Consider the following 17372-nt stretch of genomic DNA (forward strand, 5'->3'; position numbering starts at 1 on the left):
TAAGCTCAATATTACTTGTATAATTACTAGTATTAGAATATATCACATATCTTTAAAACCACAAATCATCTTTAATTGTTACTTACATTTTTCGAGGTAAAAAGTTTGTATAGAATCGTACGATGTTGTTTTGATATCTTCTTGTACGGTTGTACCAACATTTACAAACAAACAAAAAATGGTTAACTGCTAATTTTGAATTTACAGTCAAATTATGCATAGACTTTGAAAATATGTAATCCAGCAAAAAATCTGATTATTTCGTTAATAAATAAGTTGTTATTGAAATAAAGCAAAGTTAAAATCTATAATTGTTAGACTAAAAGATTTTACTTGTAAAGTTAAAAATAACAATAACATAACATAATCTTCACTTATCAACGTTTCTCAAGAAATGTACTGACGATGATACATTAACTAAATTCTTAGATTCTATATTTTACTAGTAAATAAATCTTTTGTTTATGGAAGCTCAATTGTTGAGCGACTTTGAATACGATCCATTGTTCAATATATATATATATATATATATATATATATATATATATATATATATATATATATATATATTGATCCATGCGAATTGCAAACTTTGAGTGAATTGGATAATGATTCATTTGGTTGTGCTAACCCAAGTAACTATCCAATTTGACCCAACCCGTCTATTAACTCCTAATGCGACTGTCAATTTTTCATTTTATCTCTACTAATCAAAGATATAGTATAAAACAGATGAAGCAGTGGAAGGAAATCACTAATATGAATACGAAAGGAATTAAAATTAAATAGAAATAACATGCCTGATGAGCTTCAAAGATGAGTGTCTATCAACCCAAATAGTACTAAATAGCCACTTTTGTTGTAGTTGCTGCTGTAGCCATGGCTTACTATTTAGTACTAATGCACTCTTTTTCGTTGACCCTCTAAACATGATCAGCCTTATTACTTTTTAATTAATCTTCTTTTCTAATACCAAGCCCTTTGTCTTTGTGAACAAACAAATTGGGTCCACTAATTCACCCTCACTCTCTTGTAAATTCTTTCTCCATCCACTACTACTTTCGTTTTCAAATGGGAATTCTGGATGTATTATTATAAGAAGAAGAAGAAGAGGAGAAGCAGTACTCTGCCACCGTTCTCACCGCTTCAAAATTCTGTCTCGTGCCTTTCTTTAAGGTGAGATTGTAGTGTCAATCTCAAAGCAAAATGACAAGTGGAAATATAACCATCACCAACATCCTATAGTGGTGACAACAAGCAAGTTTTTTTTTTATAAAGAATTATCTCTTTGTTAATTCTCCCTTTGCAAGCTTGCCAGGGGTGAACTTGCTTTATGCGCGATGCTTTAAATTGAATTCGTAACTTAATACAAATTTTAAACTAATTGACATACTAGTTAATACTACTTTCGAAAAATTACATAAATAAAATAACGCAGAATAGTGTAGGATTACTTAAAATTGTGATGGTGAAAAACAGGAGTTAAAGCGAAAATACATACTGTTGTTTGGTTTCACTAAAAAAGTGAAACAATGAAATATATTAGGTTAGGTGTATGAACAAATTAATAATATTCGGTGTGATCTAAAAAGGAAAGGTCATCATATTCGGCTTGAATCTCTTCCGAAAATGTATCTTCTTGTCCAGTCCCAGACGACTAGGATCCTTGTCCGCCAGCTAACTTGCTTGCTGAAATGCAAATAGTATCACCAGATTATAGACTCTTGGAATTCACAAGGAGAAAAAACATTAAATGAATTCAAACATATTGACCTTGCATACACAGAATACCAGAGCCACTGTGTGCTACGACCCATTGAAACCCAGTCTCCTGGAAGTTCTGCTGCTGCTTGTTCCCCACCTAATGGTGCAAATTGCCCTAAATGTCGATATCTGAAATGGAACAATAATATTGATTGCAAGTACCTGTTAGCCAACTTGGATAGACCATGCCTATACCGCATTTACAGGGAGGATAATCAACTTGCTGATTGCCTATAGCCTAACAATATTTGGTATCATCATTTTCTGCACTTCCTTACTGAGGAACTTATGTAAGAGACTCATAAGGGACAAATTAATTTTTACTAGAATAGTCCTTCACGTAATAAAGGGCAGTGCAGTGCACAAAGCATCCCGCGTTCATCCTCGGGTCCAGGGAAGGACCGTACCCCAAGGGGTGTAATGTAGACGGTCTACCCTGATGCATATATGATAGTATAATTTTTGGAACAAAAGAGACAAGTCTTGGATCATGCTAGTGTGAGCAAGCCATACCGGAAGGGTAAAAATGCATGACGCCCAGCAATTCCAAAGAGGCGAGGGCCTTCAGGGTTAGCGTTGCATTGTTCCCAACGGTTAAAGCAGCTAGCAAGATATGAACCTTGTTGAGCAGCAACCTACAGTTTGAAGTAAAAAACTTGAAACTGATAGCAAAAAATGAAGTAGTAAAACAAAAGGAATGGTCCTTGCGTTCCCTTTGACTACAGGAATACACTAGGATGTCATCAATGGATACAATCACCAACATATATATACCTGAGCAGTAGCAGGTAGACTCTTCATTTGGGAATCTACATGAGAAAGAGCTAACTTAAATCCTTCAATATCTACCTCCTCTCTTTCATTTCCCTCCGAGTCCTTGAATAACTCTGTTACTTCAAATAAATGGTTGCTCTTCAGATACAATTCCACTTGAGGATATCGAATGATTATGTCTTCTAGAACATCTTGGAATTCTTCAATAGTTAAGGTTCCGGAATGATCTGTATCCGCAGTTTCAAATATGGTTGAAATATCTTCCTGAACCAAATAGTGGCACACAAAAATGCATATTGAAGGTCAAAAATACAAAGGCATGTCAATAATATGAATCCACCAAATGTTAACTGATGTGCTAGCAGAAGAATGTAAAGAATATTGGGGCTAAAGCAGAATTGAGGAGGAATATCCTGTAGATTAAGAATTCCTGAAATACTTCAGGCATAGGTACTTGGTCAAGATTTGCATACCATAATTTTACGTTGATCAACAGTGGCACAATCACCAATAGCATACACATCAGAACATCCCTTTACTCGCAACCATTCATCAGTTGCTAGAATCCATCTCTTTCCCTGCCAAAGAAACGGGTAAAAAAAACACATATATGGTCATGATTAATTGGTCTTGCACTTTTGCCAAGGTATAAGGATGTATATAATGGACACGACTCTTTCTCGCAGCACAGCAGAAGCTTAGTGTACGGGGTTGCTATTTTGAGCCTCTACTGGAGCTTAATTGACAAAACAGTCAATGGTGCTAACTGCAAACATACCTGGCCAATTTGTTCCATGAAATCCTTCACAAATGGGCGAGTACCAACACCAGTTGACCATACAACCATCCCATGAGGTACAACAACATATTCTCCTGTAGATTTTACTTTCATGTTAACTGAATGTTCAGAAACACTAACTACACGGCAACCTGTCAAAACCTCAATTCCATCTCTTTGAAACTTCTGCTCAGCAAATGAGCTAATTCTTTCATCAAACCTGCACATTCAAAGACATTATGATCTCCAATAAGTTGTCCAATATTGGAATAATCTCATTTTTGAAATTGACACTTGAGTTCGTGAAATCTTACGTGTTCAGGATATGATCTCCAGATTGGATGACTGTAATCTTCACTAAATCCTTAACTGAAGGGTATAATTTTACCAAATCTTCATGAACAAAATCATGTAACTCAGCTGCAAATTCCACTCCAGTTGGACCCCCTCCTACTATAACAAAATGGAGGTTCGTCCTTCGCTCTTCTTCACTTAAGCCTGGGAGCACAGCTTTTTCAAAACAATCTATTACAGTTCTCCGTATCGTCTGAGCGTCTTCAACTTCCTGTATGACACATGATTCATTCTATTAGAGAAATCTAAAACTTGGCAGCTCAAGAAAAGAATCTTCTTGCGATTGGAAAGATGTCACTGTCCAATTAATCAGGTCTTAAAATACATGTAGTTGCATATTGTGTAGAGAAAAATGTGCTATGAATCCACCATTTTAATTAATCAGGAAAGGGCATTAGAGGCAAAGACTATACCTTCAAAAAGTGACAATGTTCCAAGACACCTGGAGTGTTAAAAGTATTTACTTGAGCTCCTACTGCTACAACCAAATAGTCATATTCTAGGGCAAAATCATTCTTTCCAACCAAATTTTCCACAAGAGAATGGCAAAGAACTTTATGATTTTCAGGATCAATCTTGAGACATTCTGCTTCCCAAAATTGTATTTCTCCACTTCTCTGTCACGAAAAAGGAAGAATTAAAAAAAAATACATTTGTATCAATCAAGTACAACACTATATGATCCAGTCAGGGGCGGAGCTAGGTGGGCGGAAGGGGGTTCAGCCGAACCCTCTTCGCCTGAAAATTATACTGTGTATATAAGGTTATGCACCCATATTAGATGTTAAATTCCCTTAGTTTCTTTGCGTGTTTACTTTTTTATTTTTATTTTTTGAATCCCCTTAGAGAAAATCTTGTTTCACCACTGTGAGCACGTGATTTTTGCCACGTTTAAACTACTCCTACAAAATTCCTTAGAATTAGGATTTTTCTTTATTATTTGAATTTTTAGGAATTAAATTGCATGATTCTGTGTCTTGTTTGCATTTCTGTGTGCATTTTACTTGATATAATTCCAAAAATACAAAACAGTATGCATTTTAATATTACAAAAATAAAGAAAATAACAAAAAATGGTCTTTGCATTTTTCACTTTCAATTTCTAGAATTTGTCTTAAGTTTCCTTTTAAATTAGAGATTAGTTAATTTTAGAATTTTAATTAGTATAATTGTAGAGTCAATTGGATCTTTTATTTTAATCTTGCGTTTAATAAAATCAGAAAAAAATACAAAAATACAAAATGAAAATAAAATAAAGAAAAGAAAACAAAGATAAAAAGAATTAAAAGGTTTTTGATTTTGGGCCATGCACATAAGGACTCCAAAATCGGACCAAAATCACCCCATGCCCAGGCCCAATCTAGTCAGTAGCCCAGTCCGGCATGGCCTGCCCCGTCCCAAAACGACCCCGTTTCCCCAAGTTTTAATCACAGCCCTTGATCTTCCTCATCCAACGGATGAGAACTGACGATGTTTCTTGATATATATATGTCCTAACGGACCCTACCCCCTCAGACCCCCCTTACCCTCTCATCTCTCTCATCTCTAACCTAGAGATTCTCAGGCCACCGCTTTCCGCCGTTGTCCGCCGCCGGAAATCGCCTACGGCGGCGGCCGGTGTCCAATGACACCCAAACTTACACCCCTATACCATCTCAACCCCCTCGTTACAAATCCACCCTTGTTTTCTTTCGAATCCCAACCAAACACCTCAAATATTCCAAACCCTAGGCGCCGCCACCACCGTGCACGGCGGCGGCGCCCCCCAAAACCTACCAAATTCACACCCCACACCCCACACTCCCCTCACCTTCCTTTACCTAAACCCCTAAACCATTTTCCTCAAATCCAACCGGAACTTGTAAAATTTTAGATCTAGGGTTTATGAGAGACTGTTGGATTTTTAAAAGACTGTCCAAGGATCGATTTGAGTTCCTAAATAACCTGATACGTTTGTTCTTGAGAACAAACGTATAATGTTATTTGGGGGCTCAATCCGAATTCAATTCATTGAAGACCATATCCGTGAGTTTCTGTTCTTTTCTTTCTTCCTTGTTTATTTTTCTTCTTTCGATAAATTTTGTTATCATAATTTTTGATTTCTAGTTTAACTTTCGTTTTGGTTGATTCTGCCTACATGATTTCTGATTTTTAGTTAATTTTGTTTTAATTTTTGATGCTGTTCGATTTTGTGTGATTCATATTTGACTTCGTGCATGATTATATGTTGACATGAATTAAACTTTAGTTTCCATTTTTTTTATTGGTTAGTTCATTGTTTTGACCATAGGATATTAGTGTTTATTAGAGTCAAAGTCCAATTTCAAATAATTAGATTAGTTAGCTCTAATTTTAATCTTTGTTTGGATATAGCTGAATTAGATTGGTTAGTTTAACTATAGTCAAAGGCTGACTAGGGTAAAAGGGGTTGGGTTAGTTGATATAGGCTTTGTAATTTCAGAATCAAATCAAGGGTATATTGGGTAATTCCAATTAGGGAATCTTGAAGTAACTGATTTGGAAAGCCCTAGAATGTTCTAGATGGGGTGCCAATTGTAATTTCAGAAACTTAATGAAGTAACTTGAGTAACAAGTCAACAAATAAGGGACTGAGTGAGTAAAACTTAAAAATAAAAGAGGGGGAAAAGGGGTAAGTGAAATCTAGAAGCTTCCCCTAATTTGTTGCCTATAAAAGGCAGTACCCCTGCCTTCTTTAACAAGTTTGGAAGCCACAAAAATTCCCCCAAAAATATTCTTCAAGTTTCATAAGAATCTGAAATTTGAATTTCAAATCCAAACTCTTTAGATCTTAGTTCTTTCAAACATACAAAAACAAAAGCAATAAAAAAAAAATCAAAAATTACTATTGCATTAGTTTCCCTTAGGTCAATTTCGAACTCTAGTTGTTGGTTTGCATCTTCTAGTTTGATTTCTGGTTGTGGAGGTTTCAGAAGTGTGTTGGGTGCATTTTCAAGTTCATTTGGTGTCATTCAGTTATTTTGATCAGTTTTTCTGCTTGATTTGGTGTTAAACATTCATTGAGTTCACCGGAGATTAATTCTGGGTTGAAATATGGCTGGCTCCTGTTGATATTGCTGCTGTCAAATCACTGACTCTAATTTCTTCTCTGGTTTTGCTTAATTCCAGGTACTTACTTAACCTCCAATGGCCAAAAGCTAAGGAAATTTGTAACTGAAGTTCTGATCTGAAATAGAAGGTTGATTTAAGCATTCGAATTGTTTAGATTTCTATTTGTTCATGTATATTTTTCATATGACCGTTTGCTCATGTTAATTTCATGATTAGCTCGCTTATGTGCACATCAGTCTTCATATTAGGTCGTATAGTAGCAGTAACTAGCATTTGACAAATTAGGACTCTTTTGTTTTTGAATAACAGTACTGTATAATTGGATTCCATGTCTGGACTGAATAGCTACTACACTACATTGGCTACTGGTTAGTCATTAAATTGCCAAACGTACTGTATAAGTGGATTACATTAGAAATTGGTTAGTCATTATAGTTATTTGTATTGGATTGTCATAAGTGCAGTACTAATTATCACACTTTGAATCTCACTTACAGTAGTTGAGGATTGTTTCACGCTTTCATTGTGAATCCAAGTAATAATTCAGTCTGAACACTTCAGTAGCTATTGCTTCAAATATGTGTAGGAACTTAATATTGCAATAAAAGAGATAATCTGATTAGTTAATTGACCGAATTGGGCTGCCGTTTCCCTTTCCTTGCTACTGCACACGTTTGGGCCCCAATCACGCACAGGCTGGCCCAATTCCAGTTTTCCCAGCTCGCTAATGGGGCTTGCGTTGGAGCCCAAAGCTGGCAGCGGCTCAACAAAGCGACTGATTGTGTCTAGTTTATATCGGACCAATTTCAGGAGTCAAGGGCCTGGATGAGGACTAATTTTGACAAGATAGGTCTTTGGGCCCTTGAGTTAAGTAGCACACTTGAGCTAAGAGGTGTTACCTTTTGCTCAAATGTGGACTTGAACTTGAGGCCCATTTTCCTTGATTACTTTCAATAGCAATTAGTAATGTATATTAATTAGGGCCCTGTAGAGACAAATAAATAGAAAACCGTAGTTTGCATCAGATTGGCCTTTAAATAAAAATGAGATGAGTCTCGCCAAACAAAACACATAAATCTCGGGCCCCTCATCAAATACTTAATTAAACAACTTAGAATTCGGGGCGTGCCGTTTAACGAATTTCACGGCCTCCCGCAAAGATAATAACGCGTTAGCCACTTTAGGCGCGTTTTTAATAATTTTACCTTCTTAAATACAGGGTGCATTTCATGCGACCCAAATCCAAATTCCCAAAACGTTGAATAAGAATGTGTCAAGGATACGGGTGCATTTCATGTGACGTGATCCAAAAATATATTTTTAAACGACGTTCACTTTCTTTAAATTTTTTTTTTTTAACTAAAAGCGGTAACATGATTCTAAAAGTACACTATAGGTTTGAACATGTATAAAAATCAGATTTTAGCCATTTATAATAATTTAAGCGACCGTGCTAGAACCACGGGATCCGGGGGTGCCTAACACCTTCCCTCAGGTCAACAAAATTCCTTATTCAGAATTTCTGGTTCGCAGACTCCAATTGGGAAGTCGAAATTTTCCTCGATTTGGGATTCAAGTTAAACCGGCGTAATGACCCGGCCGGTCGTTTTTGGAATTTACGCCCCGATACCCCATTAACTGCTTCCCCTAAGTTCATTTCTGCTATTTTGGTTTGCCGGGACGTTCGGTGTTGGGATTCGGAGTGTTTTGGGACAATTAGTCCCTAAATGAGAGCTTAAGAGTTGAAAAATGGTCCGTAATCGGGACAGTGTGAAGACGACCTCGGAATGGAAATCCGATGATTCCGTTAGCTCCGTTAGGTGATTTCGGGGTTGGGAGCGTGTTCGGAATGTATTTTGGAGGCTCGTAGCTCATTTAGGCTTGAAATGCCGAAGTTTGAATTTTTGAAGTTTCCGGTCCGATAGTGAGTTTTTGATCCGAGGGTCGGATTGGAATTCCGGAAGTTGCAGTAGCTCCGTCATGTCATTTGGGATGTGTGTGCAAAATTTCAGGTCATTCGGGCGAGGTTTGGTTAGGTTTTTGATCGAAAGCGTGTTTTGTTGGAATTTGAAGTTCTTAGGCTTGAATCCTTGATTAATTCGTGTTTCCGGCGTTGTTTTAGGTGGTTTAAGGATTTGGTACAAGTTTGAATGATGTTATGGGATATGTCCGCAGGTTTGGTTGAGGTCCCGGGGGCCTCGGGTGTGTTTCGGGTGCTCAACGGAGCACTTTGGAGTTGGAAAATGTTGCAGAAAATCCCTTCAGCTGTTCAGAACCTTTCTTCATTGCGATCGCATCAATAACCATGCGATCGCATAGTGCAATTCTGGAGGGGGGACCAAACCCTTCTATGCGATCGCATAAGCTGTCCGCGATCGCACAGTTCAGCTTTCACCTCTTTTGCGATCGCAATACCTTGGTTGCGTTCGCATTGAACAATTTCTGGACCTTCCAATTTTACTCTTCTGCGATCACATGCCTACTCCTGCGATCGCGTAGAACAAAATCCCTGGGCAGATATAAACATTTCAAAACGAGGGTTTAGCCATTTTTAACAAAACTCAAGCTAGATGTAGCTCGGATTTGGGAGAAATTTCGAAGGTTTTTCAAGAGCAACGATTGGGTAACGATTCTCTACTCTTTTATGCTTAATACCCACTAATCTAATCACGATTTCATCTTTAAATTTCGGATTTTGAATGAAAATTGGGTGAAAGTTCATAGACCAAACTATTGGGTTTTGAGGGGGCATTTGACCTCCGATTTGGGAGTTTTTTATATGGTTGGACTCGTGAGAGTACGAGGGTTCTGAAAACGTGAAAATCATTAGATTCCGAGACGTTGGCTGGAGGGACATTTTGGTCATTTTACCTATTTTCGCGCCCTAACTTTAAATTTAATAGTGGAATCAGTTGTTTGCAATATTATTTACGATGTGTAATTGAATTGACTAAATTTGGGCCATTTGGAGTCGGATACTCGTGGCAAGAGCGTGGTTTCTAGTTGATATTGAGCCGGTTCGAGGTAAGTGGCTTGTCTAACCTTGTGTGGGGGACCTTTCCCCTTAGGATTTGTTATTTGTTGATTTGAGTGCCTTGTACGCGAGGTGACGAGCGCGTAATTGAGCCAATTGTTGAAAATCCGGTTTTCTTAAGATATTGAGATTGAGTTCCTTTCATATTTGCTTTATTCTACTTGCAATTGTAACCTGTGCTAGATTAGGAAAGCATGTTTAGTTGATTTAACTTGCCTAATTGCTTAAGTTGCCTTGACTGTACTACGTGAAGCATGCTAGGTCAGTACTACCTGTTGCTTGTATTTTGTACTTCGTTTCCGTGTACCTTCTGGTTGTGATTGCGCATTTACATTGGGACTACGGATGTGGGATTCCGGTAGCTCCCCCCTTGTTTATTTACTTTGGAACTACGGGTTCGATTCCCGATAGATCCCCCTGCACTTTTACTTTGGGACTGCGGGTTCGATTCCCGATAGATCCCCCTGCACATTGATGGTTGGACTACGGGACGGTATCCCGGGAGATCCTTCGGATGTACATATATGATGGACTACGGGACAGTATCCCGAGAGATCCACTAGACAGTTGAGGAAAAGGGCTACAGGACGGTATCCTGGGAGACCCTCATTGTTATCATTGGTATTGAGCTGTGTTTACTCTGTGTTTATTCTGTACTCATGTAGTTGTTATAGCCTCGTTGACTTGTCTTATCTCACTGCAGTACTTATTATATCTGTCAGATTTTTATATTGTTAACTTATTATTATTATATTTTGTCTCAGCAGGGCCCTGACCTTCCTCGTCACTACCCAACCGAGGTTAGGCTTGGCACTTACTGAGTACCGCTGTGGTGTACTCATGCCCTTCCTGCGCATGTTTTTCATGTGCAGATCATCCATGTACCTCCGCTCAGGCGCACTATCAGTGGGGTAGGAGGATTACGGAGATTTCGAGGTAGATCTGCTGCGTCCGCAGACCGACGAGTCTCCTTCTTACTCTATCTTTAGTACTTAGTTTTTCCTTCTTCGGTTGTTAGAAATTCTGGAGTTTGGAACCTTTACTATACACTTCTGTAGCCTGTGTTGCCCGTGAGTTTCCGGGTTTTGGGAACTGTTTTAGACTTGTGATATTGAGTTGTACTTGCCAAGCGGCATTCAGTACAGTTTCCTTTAGATATTTGATTTGATTTTCTCTATTTTTTCGCAACTTTTATATTTCCGCAAATGTTAGGCTTACCTGGTCATGGGGACCAGGTGCCGTCATGACATGTTCACGGTTGGTGAACTAGGGTCGTGACAACCGGTGACTTGGGACACCAAAAGCCAATCCTATCCCAAGTGGCGACTCTAAAAAACAAATAAATAATCCCATTTCGAATAATGTCACTTTAAATGGAAAAACTCCCTTATACATTTACCTTTGGGGTAGGTGTGTAAAAAAGGAGGTGTGACAACCACGATCCAATTATATACTCTATTTACACCAAGCTACATTGCTTTATCATATTTAAGTGATAAATTGATATGAGAATGCATATAATTCACAGTCGAAACAAGTTGTAATGAGAACTCATCTTACCTTCTTTATAATGTTCCTGACTGGCTCAACAACGCTTCGTGCCTCGACAGTTCCACAAGTGACACTAGGTAACAATGGAGTAAATGCAAAGTAATTACGCGGAGAAACCACTTCAACATCATAGGAAGAAATATCCATATCCTTTAGGAAGCTAGTACCAGCCCATCCTGTTCCAAGTACCACTATTTTCTTCTTCCCTGAATCTGATAGACTCTTTTGGACAACTTTTTCGTTGCTGTCTACATTAGATTCTGCATATACTATGAGACCTCCGCTACTGTAAGATCATACAAAAGAAAAGCGATCAGTCTCTAAAAAATATTACTAATAAATTGAACAATCAGAACAAAAGGGCCAACAATAAGCCCGAAGTTGACATTGCAAATTAAGAAAGAGGTAAAAAAAAGTATTGATGGAATTCCAGGAGTCCAAAAGCAAACAAAAAAATAGAGAGATTAAAAAAATATGCAATTCAGAAACGTTGTAATACAGTCACACATAATTGGATTAAGACCAATGCTTTGTATTACATAGGGCAAAGATCAATTTAAAACTATTTATATGCGGTAGTCACAAAAATTTGTATATATTTTATGCATAACATAGAGAAATATATGAAAAAATAGTAGAGTAGTAGATAAGGAAGAATGAGAAAGTGTTAATAATTAGCAAACATGACCAAAATCCAGCACATGATGAAGGGATCAAACCTGATAGAGGAGGCAACCAAAAGTCTGGAATAAGAAGAGCGGATATGGAGAGCTCTTTTAAAAAATGAGAAACCCCTCATCTTCTTAATTTGTGTTTCTGTTAATTACATGATGATCTGATTAAAGGCTATGGAAGAAGTGCTAATTGAACATACAGAGAGTGTCAAAGCATATATATGTGGCAGCTTCACTTTGGCCAGCATGGCATTTGGAACGGCTTACCCGATCGAGTCAACACCGGACTAACAGATCTTAATTAAAATTAAGACAGTGTAACGCCACTTGTAACAAACTCCTATTCACCATTTCAATTTTTTCAGCCAAAAGGTATAAATTTTATTAACTCGGTGTAGGCCTATATTAGGGGATTCATCAAAAATGAATATTTATCATTTGAAGTTATGATTTAAAAGGAACTTTTGAACTGGAATTCTCGTAAATACTTACCTACATGGAGTATTTACATCTAACTGAACTCCTAATCATATGAGTATTTGTCTAAACATTTTAGTATCTCTCCATAAAAATCCAACTCAACAAATTCAAATTTACTAAAATGATTAAAATCTGGGACCAATGGTAATAATTTTCTAGGTTATCAATTCATATTTGGTGTAATAAAATTTTTAGTGGCTTAATTATATAAAATGTTATTTATAAATAAGCATAAATTCGTTCAAGAATAGAAAACTCAATCTACAGATAATGACAACAAAAGTTAACATCCATATAGACCTCATTGTAGAACTTCATTACATCTCATTTTCTCATGACCGTTTGGATTTACTTATTTTAAATGCTTTTGAGCTAGTGTTTGAATAAAGTAAAAAGGAAGAAGATTATGAGCCCGTTTGGAGAGAGCAAGACAATACCAATTCATATCTCACTTACTTGGGACTGAAACGTAGTTGTTGAAATTTAGAATTGTTCAGAATTAATTAACCCAATTCTCTTGTCAAAATGTTCAACTTCCTTCCTATTCAGCATGTTTTTCTAACTAAAATCTTTATTAATCAATAACAAATATTTTGAATTCACTATGTGTCTATGCTAAAAATCCAACATTCATGAAGGAAGGACACTGGGAGCATAACATAAATTGTAATTAAGGACAAAAGAAAAAAGATGATATAAAAGAAAGCTTTAAGATCTTATTGATGGTTTGTATAAAAGGAAGTTTATACAAAATGACTTGTGCAGAGGTTGGTTCTTCGTAGGCACGGAACGTCTGTCGAGTCGAGTGGTAAGTACATGGACAGCTTGCTGAATCTGTCAATCTTGAGATTTCTATTATGCATTCTACTCAAGTCCACTCTACTACGTGCTAGAACCAAATTTGCCGCAACAATATGAAAACTTTTCTCACGCTACCTCTGCAACTATATATTGTGAAGTTGGAGATTCTTGTTTCAGGATTCTTAATTAGTAGAACTCCTCAACTCGTATTTTCTTGTAAGGTTCTCTCTTATTTTATTATTTTTTTCACCAGCATTAGTTTTACTAGCTCCTTTCTTATCCTCTTCCAGTGTATATAGCCAAAACTTAATAAAACAATTTCATAACTGGAGGATAAGCTTAATCAACGGATAACATAATTGTTTGACAAAAAAAAATAATATATACTTTCGGTTAAACTATTAAATTTTGTGTAATAAAGGATTAAACCTAGTTCGTGATAATATCACTAGATTTAGAACTAGTTAGCATAAATAACGTGAGATAATGCTGGTGGAGTACTGAAAACAGTGCGCATTTAATATTCTAAAGGATTCGACCAATAATAAAGGAACATCAAGCAATAAATAGCAACAAATGATATTTATGTAAATAAGGAGAATGATTCACTCAATATTGAATGAGGTGGATGATTCTTCTTTCTAACAGTAATGAATGACAAACAAATCCTAGAATATTGGAACTATTCTAAGATCTGATGGAAAAGTATGAAATAATAGAGGATCGAATCTGGTAAAAAGGAGAGTTTGTATCTTTGCTAGAGAGAATGTCTTCTTCTCAAAAAGTGTTCTTATCAAATGAATATTACATGCTTCATCCCCTTATCTCTTTTTCTATTTATATGAGACACATCCATAATCAACCCTAATAGTACAAGTGCAGAAAATATTCAATGGAATATTCTCTTTAATATCTTATTACAAAAACTAGCCGTTAGTGTTCTGTCCTTGATGCTTGATCTCGACCATCATTGACTGCCCGGCCACAAATCCCACTGTTTCCTAGTCGACCTCGACCGCATGTCACGCCCTAACCTCGGGAGGCGCGACCGGCGCTCAATCGAGTGAACCCAACTGAGCAAGCCTTATTAACACTTTCTACCCAACTCAATACGAATAAGGAAACCCTGTTTTTGTTTATTTAGACAATAGCAAAATCGAACATTCAACATTGCTAGTTCATTTTTATATCACAAATCTTAAATCATGGCTAAGTTTCCAAGATTTGTATAGTTATAGTTTAGATGAACTAGAGTATAGAGTTACAACACAGTTCATTAACCCATCCAACACCCACACATAACCCACACAAATATCTACGGAGCCTCTATGGATACAAAAGACAATTTATGATAACGCCGGCAACAAGGCCCCGGCTATACCTCAAAAGTGGAAGTCTACAACAAAAGATGTACAACATAACCCCTTGAAAGAAAAAGGGGCTCACCAAGATTTTGAGAGGAGGACACTCTGCTACGCGCGATCGGCACTGTCCGCTATAGAGCCACCTACATTCATTTAAAAATGTAGCGCCTCCGGAAAAAGGGACGTTAGTACCATGGATTAGTACTAGTATGTATAACTAAACACCATCTAGTTAGAAAGAACTTTCATACAAGAATAAGGAAATCACAAGTATAATTCGAAAGCTTAAAACGATCACCAGATAATCAAATAAAAGAATCATACAACTTTCACATAATTTTCCATTGCTTTTAGTTTGGGGCATTTCATGCTGTTCATCATTGTTCACAATACCACCGCTATCTTGAGCGGAGTCCGATCTCAATTCGATCGGCTAGGTTGCTTCATTTGAGACATATACCTCAATCACAATCTCATTTTCTTTTTCCGAAATTCAATATCAGCACAATACCACTATGTGTGCGGCATGGCGTCTGATTTCGGCCCGATCGGCTAGGCCGCCTTACCAAGACGTTGTTCCCTTTTTATTAATCGTCTTGTTTCAATCTTTGTTTCACATATATCATTTCATAGGCACTTGGGGCCACAACTATCACATCATTTTTGGCACTAGGGCACATTTCGCATCATTCCTAATTTCAATGTTAGCTTTGTAATTTAGGATAATAGGTGCACACAAGAGCAATTTAAATTGTAAGCATAGATAAAACTTCACATAGATGGCACAACAAACGCAGCTTCAAGAATAACATTTCAATACATGATTCATATTCTTCGCACCTTTTCAAGTTACCAAGAATAGCACATTGATCATATTGAGACACACCTTTCACGTATATAAAGTTGCAACACCAATTCATGTGAAATAACAATCAATACAACAATCCAACTTTAATCTTAACGCATTTATACAAACACCAACGGAGCTCAATTTCTAAAAAGACGGGGTTTTAGCCATACATACCTCAATAGAGCTTTCCTTAAATTCTTACAAAGTTCCGGGACTCTTAGCAACTTCAATCTATTTTATAGGAATTACAAATTGAACCAAGAATTAGAGACATGATTAAGATTCTAGCTCATTTGAGCATATTATCAAGCACTAAGTGTGCATTGTGATCTTAGGTCCCTTTTGTGAGGAATTTCTTCAATCTTATACTCCAATTGCTATCCTTTTTAGTTCACAACCTCCCCATACCCCATTATCTTTTATGCATGTAAGATTATCAGCTCTTATTCCTATGAACTCACTTGCTAATCACTTATTTTAATAGAAATTTCGAAATTATCGATTAGGGCACAAGTTCTTACCTCTTAAGGTGAAGACCTAGTAATTTCACTTGACAATCTTCAAGGATTTGGGACAAAAATTGAGTGGGGACTTGATGAAGATCACTCCCTCTCTCTAGAACTTCCTCTCTCACTCTATATGCAGTAAAATAACAGAAAATGGGTCTAATGGGGTGTTTTTAATGGGATGGGGTCGGGTTTTAAAAGTTAGAAAATAGGAGCCCCGACAAAATCTGTGATCGCATATGCGATCGCATAATTGACATGTGGCCCGCGAAATGGACCGCAAAAATGGCTTCAAAAACCTAAACAAACTGCCCGGGTATGCGACAGGAATGCGGTCCGCATACCAGTTCTGCGGTCGCATAATGCACCGCAGAACTGCCCCTCACAAAATTCCAAGGGGATTATGTGATGACTATCCGGCCCGCATATTGATTATGAGATCGCATAGTTGGCCGCATAGTTGACCTCAAAATTACCATCAAACTGTCTGACTCCGCGGCGACTATGCGGTCCGCAAAGCTATTATACGACCACATAATGGACCGCATAAATGCACTTTTTTGGAAAATATTATTCCTTAACTTTTAATGCATAGATCAGTCAAAAGGGTCCGAACCGCGGCTCGCGAGCTCGCGAGCCGCGAAGAATTTTACAAATTTCTAACACGTATTCCTAACTTGGCACTACGAGCTCTCGGGTTTTGAATAGAAATTTCCACGGGGCCTTACATCCTCCCCCACTTAGGATCATTCATCCTCGAATGAGGATCAAGATTCACTCATTAGATATCTTTATGCAACCTCGGCTTTTCACAATCATGGAACATGTCAACAGCCCCAAATTGGCTAACTCCCTAAATTTCCAAAAATTTCGCTAGAGTTTCCTTTGTATCTAGGCCTATCCACCTGCCAGAGAGCCCCAGAAACATATCCTAATAGCATATACTTATTTCATAGACATAACATAACTTGCACAACACTAACCATAGCCGCATAGGCAACATATAACCAAAATAAAACAGAACAGTTTTACATAGATCAAATCAAGGATACAGAGTTCATAGGAACCCAATGCATAAAAACTATTACATGGCTATACAAAAAAATGTGGGTACTTCCTTCTCATTTCTTCCTCGGCTTCCCAAGTGGCTTCCTCAACCTGCTGGTTCCGCCATAACACTTTTACGGAGGCAATTTCCTTATTTCTCAATTTCCGGACCTGCCTATCAAGAATGGCAACTGGAACTTCTTCATAGGACAGTTCTTCATTAACCTCAATAGTTTCAACTGGCACAATAGTGGACGGATCTCCCACGACCTTCTTCAACATAGACACATGGAAGACTACGTGTA

The 17372-nt window shown here is 37.3% G+C and overlaps 1 protein-coding gene across 1 annotated transcript; it reads right to left on the reverse strand.

Moving 5' to 3' along the window:
• Positions 1 to 1425: 1425 nt before the first annotated feature.
• On the reverse strand, positions 1426 to 12225 carry LOC109244880 (external alternative NAD(P)H-ubiquinone oxidoreductase B1, mitochondrial-like). The gene is made up of 10 exons (XM_019412042.1): positions 12065 to 12225; positions 11355 to 11631; positions 4084 to 4287; positions 3631 to 3881; positions 3317 to 3536; positions 3012 to 3116; positions 2539 to 2802; positions 2278 to 2399; positions 1774 to 1893; positions 1426 to 1689 (listed from the first exon to the last, which is right to left on the reverse strand). The coding sequence occupies exons 1-10, from the start codon at positions 12142 to 12144 to the stop codon at positions 1602 to 1604; spliced, it is 1731 nt and encodes a 576-aa protein (XP_019267587.1). The 5' UTR covers positions 12145 to 12225; the 3' UTR covers positions 1426 to 1601.
• Between the last annotated feature and the right edge of the window lie 5147 nt (positions 12226 to 17372).

This window comes from Nicotiana attenuata, unplaced genomic scaffold, assembly GCF_001879085.1.
Source record: "Nicotiana attenuata strain UT unplaced genomic scaffold, NIATTr2, whole genome shotgun sequence".
NCBI classification, from domain to species: Eukaryota; Viridiplantae; Streptophyta; class Magnoliopsida; order Solanales; family Solanaceae; genus Nicotiana; species Nicotiana attenuata.